The sequence below is a fragment of the Copidosoma floridanum genome, unplaced genomic scaffold (genome assembly GCF_036245765.1).
Source record: "Copidosoma floridanum isolate Cflo_tuat_1 unplaced genomic scaffold, Cflo_Japanese_pri ptg000004l, whole genome shotgun sequence".
Lineage (NCBI taxonomy): Eukaryota > Metazoa > Arthropoda > Insecta > Hymenoptera > Encyrtidae > Copidosoma > Copidosoma floridanum.
Window position 1 is genome coordinate 7249759 of NW_028321881.1, and position 23602 is coordinate 7273360.

At 33.1% G+C, this 23602-nt stretch overlaps 1 protein-coding gene across 2 annotated transcripts in view; it reads right to left on the reverse strand.

Annotated features, from left to right (window-relative positions):
* grp (serine/threonine-protein kinase grp) overlaps positions 1 to 23490 on the reverse strand; it is a 212188-nt gene extending 188698 nt beyond the window's left edge. For both annotated transcript variants that reach the window (XM_089595865.1, XM_089595863.1), the window contains exon 1: positions 23163 to 23490. In XM_089595865.1, coding sequence (XP_089451991.1) covers positions 23163 to 23230 — 68 coding nt within the window. In that variant the 5' untranslated portion in view covers positions 23231 to 23490. The remainder of the gene's footprint in view (positions 1 to 23162) is intronic.
* Positions 23491 to 23602: the final 112 nt, after the last annotated feature.

A 23602-nucleotide genomic window follows, 5' to 3' on the forward strand; every position in this document is an offset into this window, starting at 1 on the left:
CAGCGTTGGGAGTTCTGAGTGGCTAAGATGTTAGAGCGCTTGCTTGTCGGCTGGAGCCCGTGAAGAACAAAGATACCTCAAAAGAGAGGGTGGGTAAATAACTCTTTTATGGTAAAATCGTCTCATAAGTTACACAAATAATGAAAGGTGGGCAATCGAAGTCGTATGTACGTGTGTGTGTACCCGCAACCATTGAACAAAGCCAAACAAGACGTGGCATTGCTAAGGTAGGATACTTACTTGGCTGCATATATTAAACGATGCATGAAAATTTTTATACCTCGAATACATCAATTTCCTATCATCTTGACCCTAAATTTCGTGCTCCTTAAACGTGAACACATTAATTTCAGTATCTGAAGTAAAATTTGTAATGAATGAATTAATTATCATCGATAAATTAAAAATTTTTCAATAACGGTGTTAAGTCATTACTTGCACCGTTTCAACGGTCTTCGTAGTAGGTAAACACGCATTAGCTGTAGAAAGAGTTTAATTTTTACAATAAATATAAATCTTACTATTATACAAAGCAAAGTCGCTAAAACCGTTGTAATCGCTAACCGCGAAAACTAGTACACCGATTTTGCTGAAATTTTGCATACCGATTCTTGACACTTTCCAGATGGTTTTAGTATAGTTTTTATCTTGAAAAATTTAATAACAATAGCAATAAATAAGCTTAAAGTTTAGCAAAAATACGCCAGCTTTTCACGTTAGTTCAGTAGAATCCACTAGGTGGCGTCGACATAAAATCGAAGCTACCTGCAACAGAATTAAATAAGTGTGGTTATAATACGCCGGAGTGTTTCGGAAATTTCCGCCGTCGTTTACTGGCATGTCACTGAGTTGCATCAGAATGTAGATTATAGTCGTGCAGCTGGGTATCTCGGTGACCGACGACGTTCTTCTCCAATAAGCAAGTAACCTAGGTCTACTTTCACCCTAAACCACCAGGATTGACGAGTGCTACCAATAAAAATTTTATTCTAACCGATAACGTCTCCGGTGGAGTACCAGGAGACGAGTTTAGCCAGAGCACAACCTGCTCCAAAACTTCAGAGTTATGTGGCCGTACCACAATCTGGCCTGGTGCCGCCAGGGAATTTTTTACTACAAATGTAAGCTAGGGAAGACAGCCCTAAAGAATACGGGCAGCCACAACGGTCAACTTCTTAGTGGTCGTTCCAACGGCATACCTACAGAGAAGGTATTCTCCAGGCTAGCTTTCTCAACTAACTATGAGCAGTTGGTTATCCGGGGAACAACCTGAAGACGAGATATTCTTTGGTCAGCATCGTATCTTCCTCATGTACGGTCTCCGTGCACAGAGACTCCAAGAGTAAGAATCAAGCTACCCGCAGCTGGCTCTCCATCATCAAGAATAATAATAAGGAATAACTGGAAATTTCACAACTGGCCCTTTTCAGGGCCAATATAAGTATTTACGTTCCCTACTTACCACCTACACCTCAGCCTGCAAAGTGTTGTGTATACAAAAATGAAAAATTAAAGAGTAGTATATTTTCAATTGTTTCGACGACCTATGCATAAAGTTTTAATTGCTTCTGTCTCAAAATAGCAAAAAAAAATATTTTTAAGAAGAAAAATTGGCTTATCTTTAACAGGTGATTACGCAATAAATACGGAACACTTTGAATTGCTTCTACCGCTAATGAACTGCCTTTGACCTCTTCTTAATTGCTTCGTTGAGTTTGATAACAGATTCGTTAATATACATAATTGATTGATAGAAATTGTACATCCAGCAATAATCTAGGAAATAGTCGGGACGTGCGCATGCGTGAATGTCAAGTGTACTTGACATTATTTTTTATTTTTGTATACACAACACTTTGCAGGCTGGGGTGTAGGTGGTTCCCTAATTAACCATCAATCTCATCTGTTGTTTTAAGGGCCACATAAGTTTAAACTACCTTGCCAACGAATACATTTTTACTACCATTTCCAGAAACGTTATTCGTCAACTAAAAAACTATGTAAAGCCAGCCACTGTTAAACAAAGTCAGTCACTCACTGGCAGACGTCACGAGCAGAGTTGTTCATCGCAAGGCTGGGAACCCCGGTGACCGACGACCCTATATTATCCTCTCGACTTTAACCATTAAACCAGGAATCACTAATCTTCTCCAAGGTCTGTGCTGGGCGAACCAAACGGCTATGAAAGAAAAAAGAATTTAGCCACTGTTTTTGTATTTAAGTGGCAATGAAAAATGTAAAGATTAATCTCCAGGATTTAGTTCCTCTGGTAATAAAGTTGTGGGATGAGAGAAAAAAAATTTTTTTCAATATATATTTTTTTGGAGTTTAAAATCTTAACAGATTTTAAAAATAGCCCTTTTCGTAAATTATACGTGAGAAACTGCAAATTAACGGCTCCTTATAGCCAACGATTATTTTATGGCATCAGGAACTCACGGTACATTTCAGCATGATTAAATTTTTTTTTAGTTTCTACAGCTTATTACTTGACCAAATAAACTGTATGGATTGCGAACAAATATGTTTTTAATAAGAAGATTTTTGTTCTGAGAAGTGTCAGGAATAGATGTAAAATTTGTAACTGTAAACGTTTCACATTACATGTCAACACACTACGGTGTTTCATTTAGTAAGCTCGGGCGAAGCCGAGACGGGGGGGGCCGCTAGTTATAGATAATAAATAATGGATAATTCGAATAAAATTTAATTTTTCTACTTTAAGAATAGGATCCATTTAAGTAATAACTTAATTAACTAAATTCATTAAAAAAATTACGGTTTTTTTTTTTAAAGAAACGTATTACCACTTAACTATACTGTTTTCATAATTAATAAAGCCCACATTTGGCAACATAATTTCGAGCTCAAGGAGAAAAATAAGATGATAGATAATTAAAACACAACCTTATTTTTCATTTCTTTTAACCGTGTGTCATAAGTCAAAGATCTAATCAAGAATTTTACTGATTTACGTGGTGCTCAGTAAATCAGCTACTTACAATCATTTATATAACACAGCTGTAATAGTATTAACATAATCTGATCGATAATATAGGAACTCTTACTATTTTTCGAAGTGCCCCGAATAACAAACTGTACACCTAAGACTCATTTAACTCAGCGATTTGGGTAGTTAATAATCATATATTGCTAATCAATGTTCTAAGTAGTAGTAAAATGAGAAATTATGTGATAAAAACCAATTTTTATGTAACTTGTAAATCGCTTTTACGGTTTTTGTACGTATTTTTATAATAACAATATGTTGTGAGTATTACTTAGTTATTGAAAAACTGTAATTTGGTATGTTTGGATTTTATCATACGTAAAAAAGACATAAGAATAAAAGCTAGTTGAAAAAATGACACATTTGGGAGTCTTGATGCGTATAATTACAAACTATTTTATTTTAAAATTTTGTTGGAAAGAGTATTTAATTTCTGTAATTAGTTTAAAGAAAAAAATTGCTAAGAATTATACAATAAAGTGGTTTAGTAAAAGAGAGAAAAAGAAACCTTAAAACTATATATTTCATTCGGAAAATTTATGAGTTATTTGTGCAATAAAGCTCTACACACATTTATATATACAAAACATCTTAACATCAGCCACTTTAAGGTGGTTCGCCAGTGGGTTTGTTCACAGTAGAAGCAACTTGATACATGTACATACAATACATTCATCGAGATCTTGCGCTCTCGTTGTGCGCATGCGCAAGAAGCGTAAGGTGTAAAATGCTATATAACCTTACATAGGTAAAAAGACGATAAAATCAACAAATAATCCACTTCTCCATTAAATATCTCAGTAAAATCCACGCTTAGCATCAACTTTTTAAGTACGAGGAGAAAGCTCATGATCTTAGCTATAAATCTGTCATTTTTATTTTACTGTCATGAGCGTTTTTATGGTTATATTTATCTGGTTTGATAAAAATCAATCACCCTTCGTATGTCAACCGGCTTGTAAGTATAATTTTCGTAGAACTTTTACGCCAAATTCTCCACGCTAAGCGGGTCTGAAATTTTGAGCGTAGGTACATTGGAACTTCTGTAACAACCTTTCAAAATTTCATCCAGTTCGTGAGACATTCAGGTTGACTGGCGAAACACTTTAAGTAGAAATTTTGTAGGACCATTGAAGATCACTGTAGCTATGTTGTACATGCTTTGTTTACATTCAGTACTTTCTAGTATGAGCAATGCCTAATGTTATTATATTTTTTGAAATAAATATTTAAAAAACAGTATTTTCCTAAAAAGTTATAATATCTTCTTTAAAATACTTTTTAACAAAACAAAAAAAGTTAGGTAAGTTTGATGTAATGAATGAATATTTTGTAAAGAATTTCTGAAGCCTTTATTCACTGACTATAAATAGTATTTTTCCTAATGAATCTGTAGCCTTGAAAAGTTCTAAAATCAAAATATAAAAAAGGTAAAGTTTTTTTTTGTTTAGCATACATTTTGTATGATTTTCGTACTATAATACTGTTTAGTACTCGTTCTTTAACAAAATAAAACCGAGTAATATTCACTTCTGCCCTAATATTTTCATAAACTTTCGACATCGCAAGGCATTAATGTATTTGATGTGAGGTTTGCAGGAAGTACCAGTCAAAAGTCAATATTACTTATTTGATTTTATTCAAGTACGAATACTAAACAGCATTATACTACGAGAGTCATACAAAATGTATGTAGTACAAAAAGAAAAACATTACCGTTTTTTAATTTTGATTTCAGAACTTTTTAAGGCTACAGATTCAGTAAGCAAAATACTCCTCATTTCCAGTGTATCAAGGCTTCAGAAATTCGTTTTAAAATATTAAGTCAACACATCAAACTTAACTTACCTTTGTGATTTGTCAAAAGGTATTTTTATGGGATGACGGAGTTCTTAAAATAATTACTTCAGGAAAGCAGACGCACGGCATTACATGTGGTTTCATGTACGGCTTTACGTAAGGGGTTTTAGACTGGTAATGCCGTATGTATTTCTATGTGAAAAAACAAGTGCAATTACAAAATTGAAGAAAGGAAAAAAATTTTATCATCTGGAAATAACTGCAGAATACTGTAATATTTTCCGCCTTTGACTATCTTGCGTGCCACACATAGTCACTAGAGTAGTAAGGGTACTATATTGCCAGTCAGTTTCATCGATGTATGTCATACGGCTGGTATATACATATGTCATACGTCCGGCACCGAAGGCTTGGCCCGGGGTCTTATTTTAGACAGACGTCACGTGACCGGAGCTGTGGGGAATTCAAACCAATAACCCCCAAAATTTGTAATTAATGGAGCCGGATTTCGTGCGGAATTTGAATTCGACTACTAACACTGCTAGGTCGGTAAATGGTACATTACGTCACTAGAGCACAAAGTACAAACATGAGCCCCCGAAAGGCACGATTGTTGTATGTTGGTGCCCGAGTCGCGTATAATGTTTTTCTTACCAAGGGCGCAAAGTCCAATTTTGTATCCATGGGCACACTTTGCGTCCGGTAAATCACTTTGGGCCTGGAGGGTGCAAAAAACTTTTGCCCGTGGGCCCAAAGTGATTCCGAGGGCGCAAAGTGTGATCCGAGGGCGCAAGATGATGCGAATATCAACTCAATATTACCCACTTGCATCCGTTTTATTTGACTGATGTTTTTATCATTAAAGTCATCATTTATAGCAGCAAAATGATCTTTAAGTTCTCTCCATACATGCGCATTTATAATTACACCTCCAGTAAACTGATATTTGGGAAACTGTAAGGAAGGCTCGAAACACTGATGATGCGTATTGTAGCAAAGCCCCACAACGAATTTTTTCGTAGCCGTCTTGTGGAGTGGTTACGTATAAAGCGATACTTTTGTAGTTAATATGATAGCGCTTCCAATGCCTGTTGTATTTCCAACAAAATTGGATCCTGGTTTATCACTATCACTCGTTAAGAAATGTTTTTGTTTCTGTATGAATAGATCCATTTTGCAGATCGATGTGTCGCAGTAAATTTAAATCAAACAACACTTTGCTTAAAAATTTAAAGAAATACGCACTTGCAAGCAACGTAAACGTTTTCTACGCGTCTGCCGTTATCTATGCTGTGAGGGTAATTGGTAGTCTCATGAAAAAATGATACCCTAACGGTAAAAACTTTCAATTCAGCTGCACTCTTTCTCTCGAATTTTTGTAGACACATGAATCGTAAAGATGTCCTATAGATAGTACATCATTTATTTCTATCACGTAGAATTCTACGAAAATAAACCTGCTAAAACATGCTGTAACACGAGCGTCAACCTATATTGGTATTTCTTTTAATCATCCAACAAGTATTCGCGAATAGATGTAGGGCTTTTCCTACATTCTTTCTTAAAATATAAATAAGAGTAAGTGATAACAGCTGGAAAGTACGCAATGGTCCCTCAGCTGCAATTTATTTACTGTCCCTCAGCAACAATATTTTTAATCTTTTTCAAAAAATGAAGAACTATAAGTAATAGCGGTAAAAGTGCGTGATGTCTCTCGATAGTAATTTTTGACGTCATACTGATCCTGGACAATTTCCCATGCACTGACAAGAGTAGAGTGATTTGCTTGTGTACACCTTTTACGTTTACCATACATTGGCCAAAATTTTGGCGAAAAAGAAAAGGGGAAGTATAGAAGTAGGCAGAGAAAAAAAGAAAACGTTTAAGTAACTCAGTCCTTATCCAACACTCTCAGCCGAATCATATTTTCTTGCTGATACGCTGATATAACTTTAGATGTCGTATCTTGTTCAAAGTTTTTAACATTTTCAATTTACTTCAAAGTTTTGTACACTGTATTTTTTGTGTATGCTTAAAGTATGTTCGCTGCTTTGTTTAAGCTATTGTGTTCTTGTGCGCGATACACGACTATCGTATTGGAAGATGTGCGTAAAGTGTACACCGACAAGTGGTTTAGCGACGTGCTACCTGCATAGACTGTTAACGAATTAATAGAAGTATTGCAGGAGCTTTTTCCGTTTACCTGGCAGGAGTGCACGCAGTTGTGTTGTACCTTTTTGATCTTATTAGTAGTCCTATAGCCATCCAAGCAGTAGTACAGTGTCTACCGTCTAACGCTAGGAACATCGGTATAATATAGGAAATGTACAAGGCGTACAATGAAATTGGTAATATATGGTAGTTTTTCAAAATTTTTTGTATGCTTAAAAAATTTAATATGATAGGTAAAAATCAAACGAAATACTTTTTTAGCTGCCAACATATGTTTTAGAGATTCCGAAAATTTTCCAAACGTTAACGGTACACTTAAGAGAAAGCAGGAGGACCCCTTGGACGATGAAAAGCCTAGACTGTCAAGAGTGGGACTTTCTTACAAGAAGAAAAAAATATCTCCAGGTAAATTAAAACTTGTACGTGCGTGTCTTTTTTTATCATTGATTTTAACATTTAAATTATATTTATTTTAAAACGTTGCGTAGAAAACCAGTCTGACTGCTCGCTAGAAGAGGTATTCGAACCGACACCCGGTTCGTCGGGTTTAACTACAATACATTACACCAACACACAGGTAAGGTAAATGTCCCTACCACGGAACGAATTTTGGTGCCGATTTACATTTATTACAGATAAAAAATTTTTTTTAATGTTTGATCATAAAATTTCGATTATTAAATTAAAAAATTTCGAATTAAAAAATTTATGTGATAAATAAGAAGGTGATTAAAATGTACATTAAACGGAACGTCTGCAGTAGTTAGGCAGCACTGTTCCGCAGTCATTGTCCCTATCGCGGAACATGACTTGAAATCAATATACATAGAACTTTCAAATTATTTATACGTAATTTAAAGGTAATAATAAATGAGAGGGGGTAAGACAAGGTAAAATATATATGATTTACTTTTTATTTTATAAATTTCTTATTTATTTCTTTTTATTACTAAAAATTATTGTTTATTCTTATTTCCTTTTTACATTAGTTAAATTTTTTTTTATCAAAATATTTCCAGTTTGAGTACATTTCAGTATAAAATCTTAGATTCAAATAAATTATAATAAACTATCTACGGTTTTTCTTGTTTGATATTTAATAAAATAGCTTTAATTTGCAAGTCTAACTCTTTCTTTGTATCATTCTAAGACTTTTTTTCTTCTTGCAATTTTTTTTTCCATCACCTGTTTTTAGTAATATTTTGATTTCGATCTCCTTGATTTCTATATCTGTTTTTTTTAACAACTAAATCTTTCTTCTTTTCTTGCATCTTTTTTATTCAGCTTCCTTATCTTCCTTTTGTTTATGGATGTTATACCACGGATCAGATTTGCATGCAGCGACAAATTTTACTTTTCCTTTTTTTTTTGTTGGCAAACACTTTTCAGGCAGTGTAAAAATGTTGTTAAGCATTTCCAAAGATTTATTGCTTTCGTGTATGTTGGATTATTTTGAAGTGTTTGAAACAAAGTAAGAGAAACAGAGAGAAAGATATTTTTTGAAATTCTTGTGTGATTATTCAAAATAATTTGTAGGGGTCTAAAATACCAAGTTAAGGTTCAATATTATATTGACGCCTCGCACGAAGATTCGTACAGTTCAGATTTTCCCGTTTAAAATAACATTGCAAAATCTAAACTGTGCTGGTCTTCATACGAGGCGTCGAAATGCAACTGTATCTCAGGAGAGTTTAAATTTAAAGGCTCTGCTTATTTTTTTTTTGTTTTTTTGGCACCCATGTTTGCCATTTTTGTATACTTAAATCTAAAATAAATAAGTGATACTTTATGTTGAATAGAGTTTTAAGGTTAAGTTTTATGTTTTCAAGTTATTGTGATTTAACATTACTTACCAATTAATTTAAGATGAGCAATGACAAATCTGATCTTATTAAACAAACAAATAGTACTTTCAACACTGCGAAATTGTTCAATACGTTATAATAACGACCAGTAAAGTGTGCTTCACGATGGGGACAAGATGTCTTGTTTACGCAGGTAATGAGGAACGCGTTATTTTGGCTGTTCCTTCTTATGTACATTTTGACCGACAATGAACATGGAACGGAACATGCGAAAATTAATAAAAATATTCAGTTTTTCATCAAACTATACATATAAATCGAAAGTATAGCTTCAATACATGCAAAAAAATTTAACTCCGAGCTCATATAATGCTTAATAATTATTACAGCATGGGTAAAGAAATCCTCTCTCTTCATAGAAAGTGTCACTTATCCTCGTAAATTTTAGATGCAGAAAGTGCACGTTTTTAAATTATTTTTTATTTACTTCTCATATCGGTGAATTCAGATAAAATTTTTAAAAAAGTTTTAAAGATATTTTAAGCTATTTATTGTAATTTTTGTAAACTTATAAATAAGCAATAAAAATTTTGGTACAAAAAATAAGAAATCGTTCTGCCATAGGGACAATATTCCTTGATAGGGACATTTACCTTAACTAATAAATTTTGTATTTCTCAAAAACCTTGTATTATATTATTTTTAAAGCTATTTTGTATTCTACAGATAGAACCGATGGATTTAAGTGCTCCTATCAAACAACCCCAGGAACATCCCCCTTGGCATCATGATCATCAAGATGGAAGAGGCGTGGCGAGCGGCGCTGTGCAGACCGAGGAGGAACCAGACACGTCAAGAGGTACAATATATATAATTTTAGAAAGCGATAAAAAAAATTTACAAAATCATTTAAAACAGTATGTCGCGATATAAAATTCAAAATTACTAACCCTATGGATACGGCAAACACATTAGAGTGAGTTAAGAATGCTTTTCATGAACTTATAACTGTTATTAAAAAGAGATACTCTTCTAGTATTCATCTTTTGGGAATAAACTTGCACTCGTACGCGTTAACCGAAGGATCGGCGGGTATTTACTACAAACTTATCAAACAAATAAGTATCGACGATATCTGGGGTTTGTGTGACAAAATCGAACAAAGCAAACAGATCATTGACATGGCGAAAACTTTGGTAGTTAAAGTTACATATGTCAAACTCCCTTAAGGGTGAGGTGCGCCGGAAGATGTATTAAATAATTTAAGTAAAAAAGGCATTTTGCTGATAAATAATAAATATAATCTATGTTTAGCTAGGGCTCTTGTATGTGGTAAAGTTTTGACCATGAAAAATTATTCAACTAATTGGTCCCAACAATGTAAAAAAATTAAAACCTAAAATGAACTAAAGCCAGAGGCTATTAAATTAATGCAAGAGTGTGAGATTGAAATAAATAATCAACAATGGTATAGGTATGTAGAATTTTCTAAATTTCTGCGATATTTTGAACAATATAACGTATGTATTAGGATATTTGTATATGAGTCTTTTGGTGATGATACAGCTCTTAGATACGACGGTGCTCATGACGGAGCAGCATATTGCACAGTATTTATAAATATCATGTATTATGATGACGTAGGAAACTATAACTCAATTAAAGATTTTTTAATCGTAAAATCAATGTATTTTTGTGCAACGTTCAATAAAAATGACAAGCGCGTAGGTAAGCATGTTTGTAAATCGGTTTGCCCTGTATGCAACGGGTCACCAAATTGTAATGACACCAACGATACGTTAAAAAAAATCTTGTAATGATTGTAGGAGAGAACTTTACAGAGATCAATGCTGTAAAACTCATAAGATAAAAGGGTCATTTGCGCGTACAAAAAATCACAAAAGAGCGACAAGAAGCATAAGCGATGTAGTTAGAATTTGTTATGTATGTGACAAGCTTATAAACTTAGCTAAAGGTAAGCATGATATTGCAAAGAGTGTAAAAGCGTTATAGAATTACATGATACCGCTAACACGTGTGTACACATACCGATCATAAAAAAGATACAATCGGGATTATTCCTGCAACCGGGTATACACACACAGGGGGGATGTTCTAAGAAATGCATCCACTGGCTTTTGTGGGAAGAAAAATTAAGAAATGTAGAGATGATCCATGCAGGTAGATCGCGAGAATATCGTCCAATAGAAAGTCCTCTCGTTGGTGGTTATTTAAAACCTCAATTAGAAACAACAAATTCGAAAGGAACTGTGTGTCAGTTTCATGGGTGTTATTTTTATAGTTGTATTCGTTGTTTTCTTAGAGATCGATATCAAAAATTGAATAATATTGAAACTTTCACGAAACGATACAAACAATCCCAAAAAACAATAGCGAGTATTTAGACCATATGAGAAATCGTCCCATTGCGGAAATCTGTACTTCAAACCCTCGAGATGCCTGTTACGGTGGCCGTACGGGGAATATCATTACACATTATACGGTTAATGTGATAATGAAAGGATGAAATATTTAAACGTTTGCTCACTATATATACCCTTACATTCGTAAGACAGGTACATTTTCACTTAGACATCCAAAAATTTATACTGGTAATGACTGTTTAGTATTATCAAGGAAAAACTGTGAATATTTTAAAGAAAAAGTCGAGGGTATAGTAAAATGCACCATTTCACCGCCACAAAATATCTTTTATATTAAACTTACAACAAAAATGAATAGTCGTTTACTTTTTGGGTTGTGCCGCGTGTGTACGGTAACATTCTATCAGGAAGAATGTATTTACGAATTAGTGTCAGAAAGGGCTTATCAGGTATGTGTGTATCCGTCGAAATAAAAAAAGCTCTATAACTAGGGTCTAAATTATTAAAAATTAATGTCATTTAGCAATATGAAGTTGCTAAATACGATTCTATTTCTTAAAGTGGTGGTTTATTTACAGAGTACATAGACACTTTCTTAAAAATTAAACAAGCAAGTGGGTGGCCCAGTACAGTTGAGACGGAAAAACAAATCTAGAATACAATAATAATTACGACCATAAAGAAGGTATTAAGTTAGATTTCTGCAACATTTAAATAATTCGGGTCTGCGTTCTGTAGCAAAATTATGTTTCAATTCGTTTTAAGGAAAATTCGGTCAAAGGGGAAATTTACCTTAAACTAGTATAGTCAATGATTATAAAGAATTACTAAAGGTATTATGCGATGATAAAAAGTATATAGAAAATTGTCTACCAGCGAATAACAGCGGTATGTATGTAACGTGGCAATATAAAGAAAAAGTAGCACTTTCTTCATCCTGTAAAAACGTTGCTGAAGCTGCATATACGACAGCTCAAGCACGTTTAAAACTATACTCATACTTGGAAAAACTCGATAGAAGATTTTGTATTATAATACAGACTCAGTAATATTTACAAGCAATAATGAAAATGTCAGTGAATATCAACCACCTACACTGGAAAAAAGTTGGAAGCGACGCTCACCCAAAATCCCTCTAGCGGCTCACCCAAGTAATTGGTTCGACTGTTCTCCCGGTTTGGGTGAGCAGTTCACCCAAGACAGAATAGCAGCAGCACCAAGACCTTGGGTGAGCAGACGCCGCATGGTTGGAAGCGACGCTCACTCAAAATCTGCAGACGCCGCAGCTTTGGATGGAACCGTCAGATCAACACATTACGCTATAGCTTGTTGTTTGTTTAAGTTTAATTATTTTATTATGGATGATGCAATGGAAGCGCCAGATATTCCTGTCAGCACTGCGGAATTCAGTAAGTGATATCTACTTGTTAACAGTTTGGGTATATGTGTATTGTGTAAGGTGAATCTTAATAGCTGTATTTGAAGGTTAGCTTTCTGTGGCAGTTATTACTTGTTCAAAGTCCGAGTTTTGTTTTATTGTATATCATTACTTGTGTACAAATAACATGCCAAGTCAATTACTTACAACGTATGTTTTTACATAAGCGTGTATTTCCGAATACATAACAGCAAGCATGCATGCGTTTCACATGAAAAAAATGCAAAAAATATTACTGCTGGTACGTAAAAAAAGGTTCCATTCAAGTTTCGATGGGCATGTTACATTTCCTTAGGTAATACTCAATATTCTTTTGTGGAAGATGACGAAATGATTATGATTAACGATGATGGTAACGATGAATCGAATGTGAGACTAGAAGAAATGCAAGTTGAAGCTGAGGTTGAAGTTAATAATTCATGTTCAGAGAAGATACCTGCTTCACACCATAATCCCATACCTCAACAAAAATCTGATGAAGATACTTCCCTTTCAAATTCACGTAAAATTCATAACAACCTTTTTCACCAATTTGTGACGTTTATTTTCATAACACGTTAAAAAAATTCTTTATTTATATGTTTTATTTATTATTTACATAGGTACTGAATACGTAAAAAATGAGTTGTATGAAATAATTTTATCAAAGGGCATGTTAGGAAAAATTCTTCTAGATTTATATGTTCAAACTAATAAAGTAGACTATCATCGTGTAAAAGATATTATTATTTTGCATGAATTGGAAAAAAATGAGCCATTCTTCAAGTAAGTTGTATGATTGTTGAAACTAAAAATTCATCGTCACTCTGAAAAAAGGTGATGTTCATGCCTAAGATAAAATAATACTATGAAGCCTCATAGTTCAAATCGTTTTATATATACTCATAGTTATTAATCTCTGAGTGTGCTTATTTTGTGATAAGTGAAAAAAAGGTATTATTAGCATCATTGACCAAATAACATTTTAATTTTTCAAGAATTTATTGTTCAAAGAGTTTTCCTTCATATTGTGACATTAAATAAAAACAAGTTTCAACAATAAAATATTTGGACTGAGGTGTAAAATTTATTTACAGAATAAGTAACGAAAGATTCTGTGAGCTCAGTCAACAGTTTATTGAACTTTTTCCAAGCGAGGATAAGCAATACTTGTACAGACCACATTACACAGGTGAAAATAAGCAAGTAGTAAGTGCTGGAGGTTGCTTATATGATACGTACAAATACTGGAGAACACGATTGAGAATTACAGGCCAATTGGGAGAATCTCCCCAAGATAATGTTTTGGAGCCATGTGAGTAGAATGATTCCATTTAAGTATTGGAAAATAAATATTTTTAATTTTTTAACGGCAATATTTTATAAATTTACGCAGTGATAACAGATCATCAAAATTACGATTCTATTAGAAGTCAAGATACAAATAACCAATCCTTAGAAGTTATATTACAAGAATGGAAAGCTAGTTTTGCTGAGAGGTATCGAATAATTAATAACAAAAAAAGAAGCACAGAGTTTTTGAATGAATACTTTAAAAGTTTTCCATGCCTTTGCACTTCATGGGGCGTCTCGTTGGTAAGTAAATGATTTTATTTTCGTGTGCATTGGCAAAAACCAACTTAAAAAGTAATTATTATTTTTATATAGCTAGAATCAGATTTTCAACGAATATCTTGCCTGGAAACGTCTAAAGAAGATTCGAACATCATTTCAGAGTCAGTGTACAACACAGCATTCTCAGATAGGTGGCCTACCATAGCTCCAAAGCTTCTTCTTTATTTAAAAAAATCTAAAATTGTTGAAGTAAAGCAGTTTTACACTACTTATTCTAATTGAATTACATCACGTATGATGCTGCCTTTTTCTATGGTTTTTTAAAATCTTTATATACAACAACAATTATAACATGTAATGTCTTTCATTCTCCGTAGAAAAACATAATGATGACCTCGCCCTGCTGTTGCTGCCCATTTGCATTACTGTTGCAAAATCTGTAAGGAATCCTACAGGATCCGTTAACATAAGTAAAGGCGAAATTCAGAAATCATTTATTTTACAAATTAAGGTAATATTTTTAATTTGTAGACACGATTGTTACTAAACGATATACTTGTGCGGGAAACTTTTATAGTGTGTGGCAATATATATACATACCCATAATTTGCTCTTGATTGGCGATCTTCATATTAAAAGTATTTAAATTGCATAATATGCTTTGATTCATTAAAACAGTAGTCAAATGAGTTCTTGCATTACTTGCCAAACTCATTAAGTTGAGATTATAATATTTTTATTTCTATACAAGTGTCTATTATTATAATTTAAAACAATCCATGCACATGCTTCTTCGTATAAAATTGGAGTATTACACCTTGGTATAAGTTTTCATCTATTTTTTAGGATATAAATGCAGAAAAACAAATCCTTTTAGATTTTGAATCTTGGCTTCAGTCTAATAAGCAAATTGTACATCCATATATTGTTTTCACGGGTGAAGTAGATTGCATAAAATACGTATACATAGTTTTAAATAGGGAAAAAATTTATTTTTCTACGTTGGTTAAAGCTGTAGAAGCTTGTTTTAAATGTTTAACTGCTTTGGAATTATGGCCATATCTTACAGATTATATTTGGATGTTCATATCTAAATACACGATTCAAATTCCAATCAAAAAATGTTATGCAGCTGTGACTAAGTTAGGACAAGAGGTAAAAAAACAAGTGTAATTGTGATTGTAAGTTTGTCAAAACCTGTAAGTTCCTATATATTTCTTAATTGAACAAAGTCATTGTAACAATGAATGAAATAATAATATTTGACTTTCTCATGAAGTACATTTTATCATTCTATACAAATTCTAACTACCCACGCAAAATCGTACAAGAAATAGTTGATTTTATGAATGATTTTATTCGCAACGCTCTATTAATCAATTTAAAGAATGATATTATTACTTTATTGGAAAAAAATAATTGTAATATAAATAACTCAGAATTAGATCTATGTTTTAAAGAATACGAGTGTATCTTTGAAGATTTTATGACGGAGTCAAGAAGATTTACGTTTTTAAAAAATAGAGGGGTATTATTTAATCCACAAAAATTTCTTATTGGTCAGCATTTAAACAAAAAAATTGTCGGCAATAGTACACTTTATGTACCAGAACCACGGTATGGAATGTGTGTTTCTTTAAAAACGTCCTTGCAAAAATTTTTAGAAATCCCCGGTATGTGTAGAAAAATTTTTACTTACATAAATAACTTAATAAAAGAACACATCATAATATCCAACATAATTCAAGGAGATTTGTGGATCTCTAAGTACGCGAAAAAGTTTTCAAATCAATTAGTCCTTCCTTTACTGTATTTTTTTGACGAGTTAGAAACGGGAAACGCTCTAGGGAGCCATAGTGGTACCAATAAGTTTGGCGCAGGTTACATTTCTATAGCCACATTGCCTCCATTTATAGCGTCACAACTTCGTAGTATTTTATTTTCTATACTCATTAGTAGCGAAGATATAAAAAAATTTTCTAACCAAAATATTTTTCAAATAGTTATTGATGAACTAAATATACTTCAAACTAAAGGAATTAATTTTAATATTGATGGTAAAGTAACAAACGTTAAATTTCAAACTATACTGGTACTTGGTGATAACCTTGGACTCAATTCTATGTTTGGTTTTATTCAATCATTTAATACTTCTTACTGCTGTCGAATTTGTAAAGCTAACTTAGAACAAATACAAAGTTTAACTGAAGAAAATGAAGCGCTACTGAGGACCAAAGAAAATTATGAATTAGATTTATTAAAACTAAATCAACAAGAAAGTGGTATTAAAGAAAAATGGACATTTAATAATATTAATGACTTTCACATTCTAGATAATATTAGTATAGATATGATGCATGACTGTTTAGAGGGTCTTTGTACTGATGATTTACAGTCACTAATTTACACATATATTTTTGAAAAAAACAATTTCAGCTTAGAATTCCTGAATTTGAAGATTGCAACATTAAAATTTACTAGTGACGATTGTGTTAATAAGCCTCCAATAATTTCCGCGAATAGATTAAAACAAAAATCTGGTTTGAAAATGTCGGCAGCAGAATGCATAACATTTTTAAATTTCTTTGGAATTCTCGTTGGTGATAAAATTGATAGAGATGATGAGCATTGGAATTTTTATAAATGTTTAAGGCGCATTATGGATATAATCATGTCCCCTCGCATCACGAGACCAGATGCTAATGTGTTAAAAAAATTAATCAACGATCATCATACTTTGTATTTAAAGCTATACGGATCATTAGCATTTAAATTCCACGTATTCACACATTACCCTAGATTATTATTAAAAAATGGACCGCCTGTCCATTTATGGTGCATGCGATTCGAAGCTTATCATCGTAAAATTAAAGTAGGTGCTCAATCAGTAAGTGGCAGTAAAAACTTAATGCAAACAATCACTACAAAACAAGTTCTTCAAATGAGCAAAACGTTTTATAATTATGACATTGAAAACAACATCAAATTTGGAAAATTTGATAAAAGCAGTTACACAATACCGATGAATAGCTACTTTAATAATGCGGAACAGATCGAATGTTATAATTACATTGATATAGATGGTACTTTCTATAAAATAGGCTCTTTTATTGTAGTTGAGATGTTGGTTGATAAAATTTTTGGAGAGATTCACAAAATAATAGTATATAATGATGATATTTATTTTGATGTAAAAATTTACAATGAAATAGCTTTTGATGAGCATTTTCATGCTTACGTTGTAGAAAAAATAAGTTATTTAAGTAAAATAATTAAGTATAATGATATACCAAAAGTAGCTACGTGTTTTTCAATACGAGCTAGCGATAACCATTATATTGTAACAAAATATTTTTTGTAATTTAAAATAGGTTTTATCCTTAGTGAATAAAAATTTTTTAATAAACGATTTTCAAATTTTTTTTGAACATGTACATAACCACTTCAATTACAGAAATTATTTTTAATTTACTTTTACACGCACAAAAAAAAGTTTTAGTTACGTAAGTATCAGTAAATGAAATTTATGAATCTAATAAGTATTAACAAATGAATCAAAGAAAATCAGTTCTACTTCAATTTTTATAAGAGTCCTAGACGATTGAAAGCAAGTAAAATACTAATTTTAATACCAATGACATGCGAAAAAAAACAACATTTATTTGTGTAACCTAATTAATTCCTATGTAAATATTTTTTTACTTTTAATAACGACTAATTATAACATGTATGCTTTGTAAATTGTATTTTAAATGTATTTTCTTAACTTGATTCGATCGAGCGTATACAGCTTTGCGTACTTTTAAAAAATTTAAATGATTTCTTTATGCTTACAAAATTTTTTATCTACATATCTTGCGTATCTCCCATTTAGATTGAAACAAAATTAATATATGTGATTAAAAATAATGATGAACAGAGGTGTACAAATAGTCAATTGTATTTTGGTAAAGCTGTTTAACGAAAATTGCGGCGTCTGCTCACTCAAGATCTTGGTGCTGCTGCTTTTCTGTCTTGGGTGAACTGCTCACCCAAACCGGGAGAACAGTCGAACCAATTACTTGGGTGAGCCGCTAGAGGGATTTTGGGTGAGCGTCGCTTCCAACTTTTTTTCAGTGTACCGGGTACATTATTGGGACAGTTAACTGATAAATGAGAGGTGTATGGCGAAGGAACATATATAAAGACCTTTGTTTCGGAAGGTCCTAAATTTCATGCATACTGCGTCCGTACAGCTACTGGGGAGTTTTCATAACGTATGCAAAGTTAAGGGTATCAAGTTAAACTACGAAAATTCGTTAAAAATATATTTCGATTCTATTGTAACTATGGACAAACGATGGAATGAAAATAATGTAGGATCAGATAACACAATAAGAATTAAAAATACGATAGTTGAAAGTCTGACTGTTATAAAAAATAAACAAAAATGAATAAATCTTTTTTGTTACAGATACAGTACGTGTAATCAAAAAAGTCTGTGCTGGCAGAAATTATGATTGTCATCGGTACTGTTGTCATGTGAAAACGTGCAAGTAGTATCCTCCCGATAAATTCTCTTTTAAAGGATTAGCATGGCACTCCTTTTTACATACACTTGTTAAACTCAAAGCAAATAGAAAAGTTTAAACGTATCATCAAATGTATGAAAATCTATTTAAGTTTAATTATTTTAAGATGTCTTTCGAATGTGTAAGAGTACTGAGGTATTTTAACGAATCAAACGTCATATGGAGAGTTCAAAAACCTGTTGAAAATTTGGAACTCGACCATCAGTTAAATGCTGTACTGCATAATAAGCTGTTAGATGCGCATACTTTTTTAAATATTAGAAAATTGGAACTCTTGCATCTAATCGATACAAATCGTATTATATGAATTCATTCTCATAAAATCTGACGTTTAGATAAAGAGCACCGGGATGACGGTATAATTTATAAATGTCGACAAGGTCATTTGATAAAAAGAACATACCAAAACTGATGGATTGACGTAGTTAAACCTAGACGTAAACTAAGATTATTGGAAAATAAATTCTGAAAAAAAATTTGTTTGTATGTATATGACAATTACTTGATTAAACTAGTTCGATACCTTAATTTGTTTGTTATAGATTTCTTGAGCATGATTAAGACATTCTGTTTTTTATCAGAATATTTATGTTTTAAAAAGTTTGTAAATTTCCCGAATGCGTACGCTTTCCATCTTTTCGCCAGACGTTGCAAGGCTTATCGTGGCATTCATTGTTTCACACATTGATAGAATTAAAAAATAAAAAGCAGATATGCGCCTACCGCCAATCGTATGAAAAAATATACACATGATGAAACAACTTTCAGATAGCATGTTCCATGTAAAATTTATAGGTCATTTTAAAAGTTCAAGTGTGATAAATTATCATGGTTCTGTGGAGTATAACGATTATATTCAAGAATTTAAGAATATTACTATTGCGAAAATTTTGTTTAAAATTAACACAAATATAATAACAGATATTTATGTGATAGCAATACAGGATGATGATTGTCAAAATAACTGGTGTGCGTCTGTTGGTATTCACTTGTGAAAGATAAAGATATAATGTATTGTAATAATAATTTTTTAAATTTGTTAATAAATAGAATTTTTCTCCAACATGAATGTGAAACCTTTTATTTTTCCCTACTTTTATATATTCTTATAAAATTTGGATACTAAACATATAGTATATACCAACGTCGTAGAAGAAGAAACCACGATAATTAAAGTCTTGAAAGGTAAGTCACTTGCTTTTTTTATCTCTTTTAATAATAACATTATCAATTTTATGATATTTTTGAAAGGGCTAGTTAAGATAAAAGCGAGAGAAAGACAGAGAGAGAGAGAGAAGGAAAGATCTGTGACAAAAAAGTTTGCATACATATTATTCCAACACAGTTAATCTCATATCCGTAGTATTGATGGTTTTCTCAGCGTTGGCCGCGATGGTCAAAAGTTTGATGCTGACTGTAACCTTCAGAGCGCTTCTTTATCAGCGCCACCACCGGCCAAGCTGTGAACTATCGCTGATGTACGCATATGCACATATCTGTATACAGTTCACAGCGACAGTTTACAGCTTGGAAGGCAGTGGCGCTGATAAAGAAGCGCTCTGAAGATTGCGGTCGGCATCAAACTTTTGACCATGACCATGACGCATGCATGCGGCCAACGCTTGGTTTTCTCAAACATATCGACGCCCCGGGCGAAGACTATTCCCTAATTGTCCCTGGACGAAAACTATGCCCTTTCGACGTCCCGGGCGAAGACTATGCCCTTTTTTCTAGTCCGGACGAAAACTATGCCCTTTTTTGGTCCCCGACGAAGACTATGCCCGTTTTTTGGTCCCGGACAAAGACTATACCCTTTTTTTCGAGCCCGGGCGTAGACTATGCACTTTTCTCAAACCCGGACGAAAACTATGCCCTTTTTTTGGTCCCGGACGAAGACTATACCCTTTTTTTCGAGCCCGGGCGTAGACTATGCACTTTTCTCAAACCCGGATGAAAACTATGCCCTTTTTTTGGTCCTGGACGAAAACTATGCCCTTTTTTTGGTCCCGGACGAAGACTATACCCTTTTTTTCGAGTTCGGACGGAAACTAAGTTAAAAAACACATGTGTAGATTTACATTTAGATGTACATTTATAGATATGAGTATACAAACATGTAAACGTGTAAGTATTAACTACGTCACCGTACCGTCGCAACCACCATTACGTGGTATTTAACGTACAAGCTTCTCAAAATGTATTTAGTAGACATAGACGAGTCTCACGAAGCTCTTTGTGAAAGAAAGTACAAAGCAATTTTTAAGGCTCTTGCTATTCTTAACAGAGAACAGAGAGCTGCATTGTTAAAAAAAGGAGACAAACAATTAATCGACTGCTTGTATTTTCACCCGTCAAACGGTATAAGACTGAGTAGTAAGAGTCTGCCTCTACTACCTCCCAGTCTACTATGAGGTGAAGACACAGCTTGTTTTTATCCTTTAACGGTCGACTGGGTAGCCAGAGTCCACCTTTGCTATTTGGACTTCCATGAGCGCGGTTTGTATTTTGATTTCGGACATCCCGCGCTGGTTTGACGCATGTACAATTGTTTCCTTATAAAAAATTAAATAAAAGTAAGTGTAAAGTAAAATTTATTGAATGTTTCCGATTTCTTTTCCTTCTATTCTTTTCGGCGCGGGCATAGAGTCAAACGTGCACACCTATAGTCACGACAGTATTTCGGTACCCTCTGATCCCCGGGAAATAAATAATCGACTGTTCAACACGTAACATCTAGAACATACACCATTACTCATGACAGTATTGGTGGCTTGTAGACTGGTGGCGAATTAAACCACAATTTGCTCCCTTACGTAAACTCTAGAACGACACCTTTACGTGTGACGGTACTGGCAGTTTTTAGATCGCGAACGGGAAATCTTCAATACGCCGGTCTGAGTAATATTGACAACTCTTAGTCGCACCGCAAGTGAGAGCATCGGGTTGCAGCACAACAACCGCTTCGAGTTATTGCAACTTAATTACCTTTCCTTGAAAACATTCGTACCCTGTTTTCGAATACTCTGCCACGTAATTCAACTATCCGTCACACCTACGCGCCCAGTGTGAGTTCAGAGTGATTAAGCGCAAGCTTAGACTAAAATAATTCGTCGCGCCGACGTAACATATGAATATGTATGCATTTTTGCGGCAAAATTTCTTACCATTAATTTATTTTTAATGGCAAATAATAAATTATTGCAAGTTCTTGTATAGATTGTTACAATAAGCAATATAAAATTTAGCACTAGCTATTTATTAAAAATACATTATATTACTAATACTTTTTTGTCCCAATCAGAGACCATTTTACGTCTATGATATAATATGAAGAAATTTCCAAAATTTTAATAATTCAAATTAATTTTTTAATACATCTGCATGCTTGTTGTTTATCTGTTGAGAAAGCTATATTTTTAAAGTATAACAGATGCACTAAAAGGAGACTAATACTTTAAGTAGAAAATTTTGTTCTTGTGACCTATTCCCTACTATACAAAATTATCAATATGGTATCATACTATTTTTTCTTTTAAGTAATGTATTCAATTCAATTAGTGTACAGATAATGATCTCATTACAAGTAATTTTTTTGCACAAGATGCACATAAAGTAAATAAATTCTTAGATAGGTGCTCACAATTAAAATTTTCATTTTGATAACTTTCAAAACCAGAAGAAAATTATGAGGCTGAAACTAGCAGGCGAATTCCAGCAGCCATATCGTCAAATAAAAAAATTCTACTTAGGGTACCCTTAAAACTAGACTAGGTACCTTTGTAATTTAGTTAAAAAAGGGGTACACATTTTGGTTTAAAGAGTACTCAAGATAGCATTTGTTGTTTGAGGGTATTGCTGCTGAAATTTGTCGTCTAGTTTCCACTTCATCAGAGAATTTGTGTAAGAATTCAATGCCATCAAGAATATTGCATGAATATTTTCAAGCTATTATTGTAATGGATGGTAGATCTAAAAAGTACTGTTAAAAAGTTCACTTGCATGTCAAATACCTTGCAAAAATTCTTGATTTCTGTACTGAAATCGGGAAGCTGAAACTAGCAGACAAGTTCCAGCAGCCATACCGTCAAATAAATTACCCTTAGGGTATCCTTACAATTAAGTTAACCGGGTTTCTTCTCAATTAAGTAAAATTGAGAGGTGTAACTATACGACTTTGTTACATCTCAAACTACGTATCGTTTTTTTAACTTGAGATGACAGGGTTGGTATAATTAATTATTGCCATACTGTATAGATACTCAACTTATTAGGAATAAATAAATGCTCTTTCAACAAGTACAGGTTTCATATATTGTTATGTTTAACTTATCATTAAAAGGTGTCAGTATATCCTTCATATTTACTAGTTAACAAATAAACAACTAATTACGAAGTGAGGACTTCACATAATTGTGAAGCAATACTTACTCTCCATATGCACCTTCACCTAATACTTCACCAAGAATCCATCCATCTACGAATTCTGTCATTTTCATGTTACGCTTCAAATTAATGATAATAATAGTTCAATTCCATTTCCATCAATACGCTACTAATAATGTGTGTCTAATATAGAAGATTAACGTTCGTTATATCTATGGTCTTCTGGCATAAAGAAAAATTAAATGTTCATTAATATGAATCATGGAGTTGAGTTCAAAAGATTATTAGAATACAAGAAGGCCGGTTTTGAGTAACCCCCGGTGTACCATTCACTGATTCACATATGTTACGACTAGGGTTAAAAAAGTCGACTCTGACCTCAGTCGAAGGTCGATCTTTCACTAAAAAAAATCGACTTTTTAGAATCGAGCTGACGTCTCTAAGGCTGCAGTCACATGGAGCGCAATAAGAGCGAGCAGGGTCAG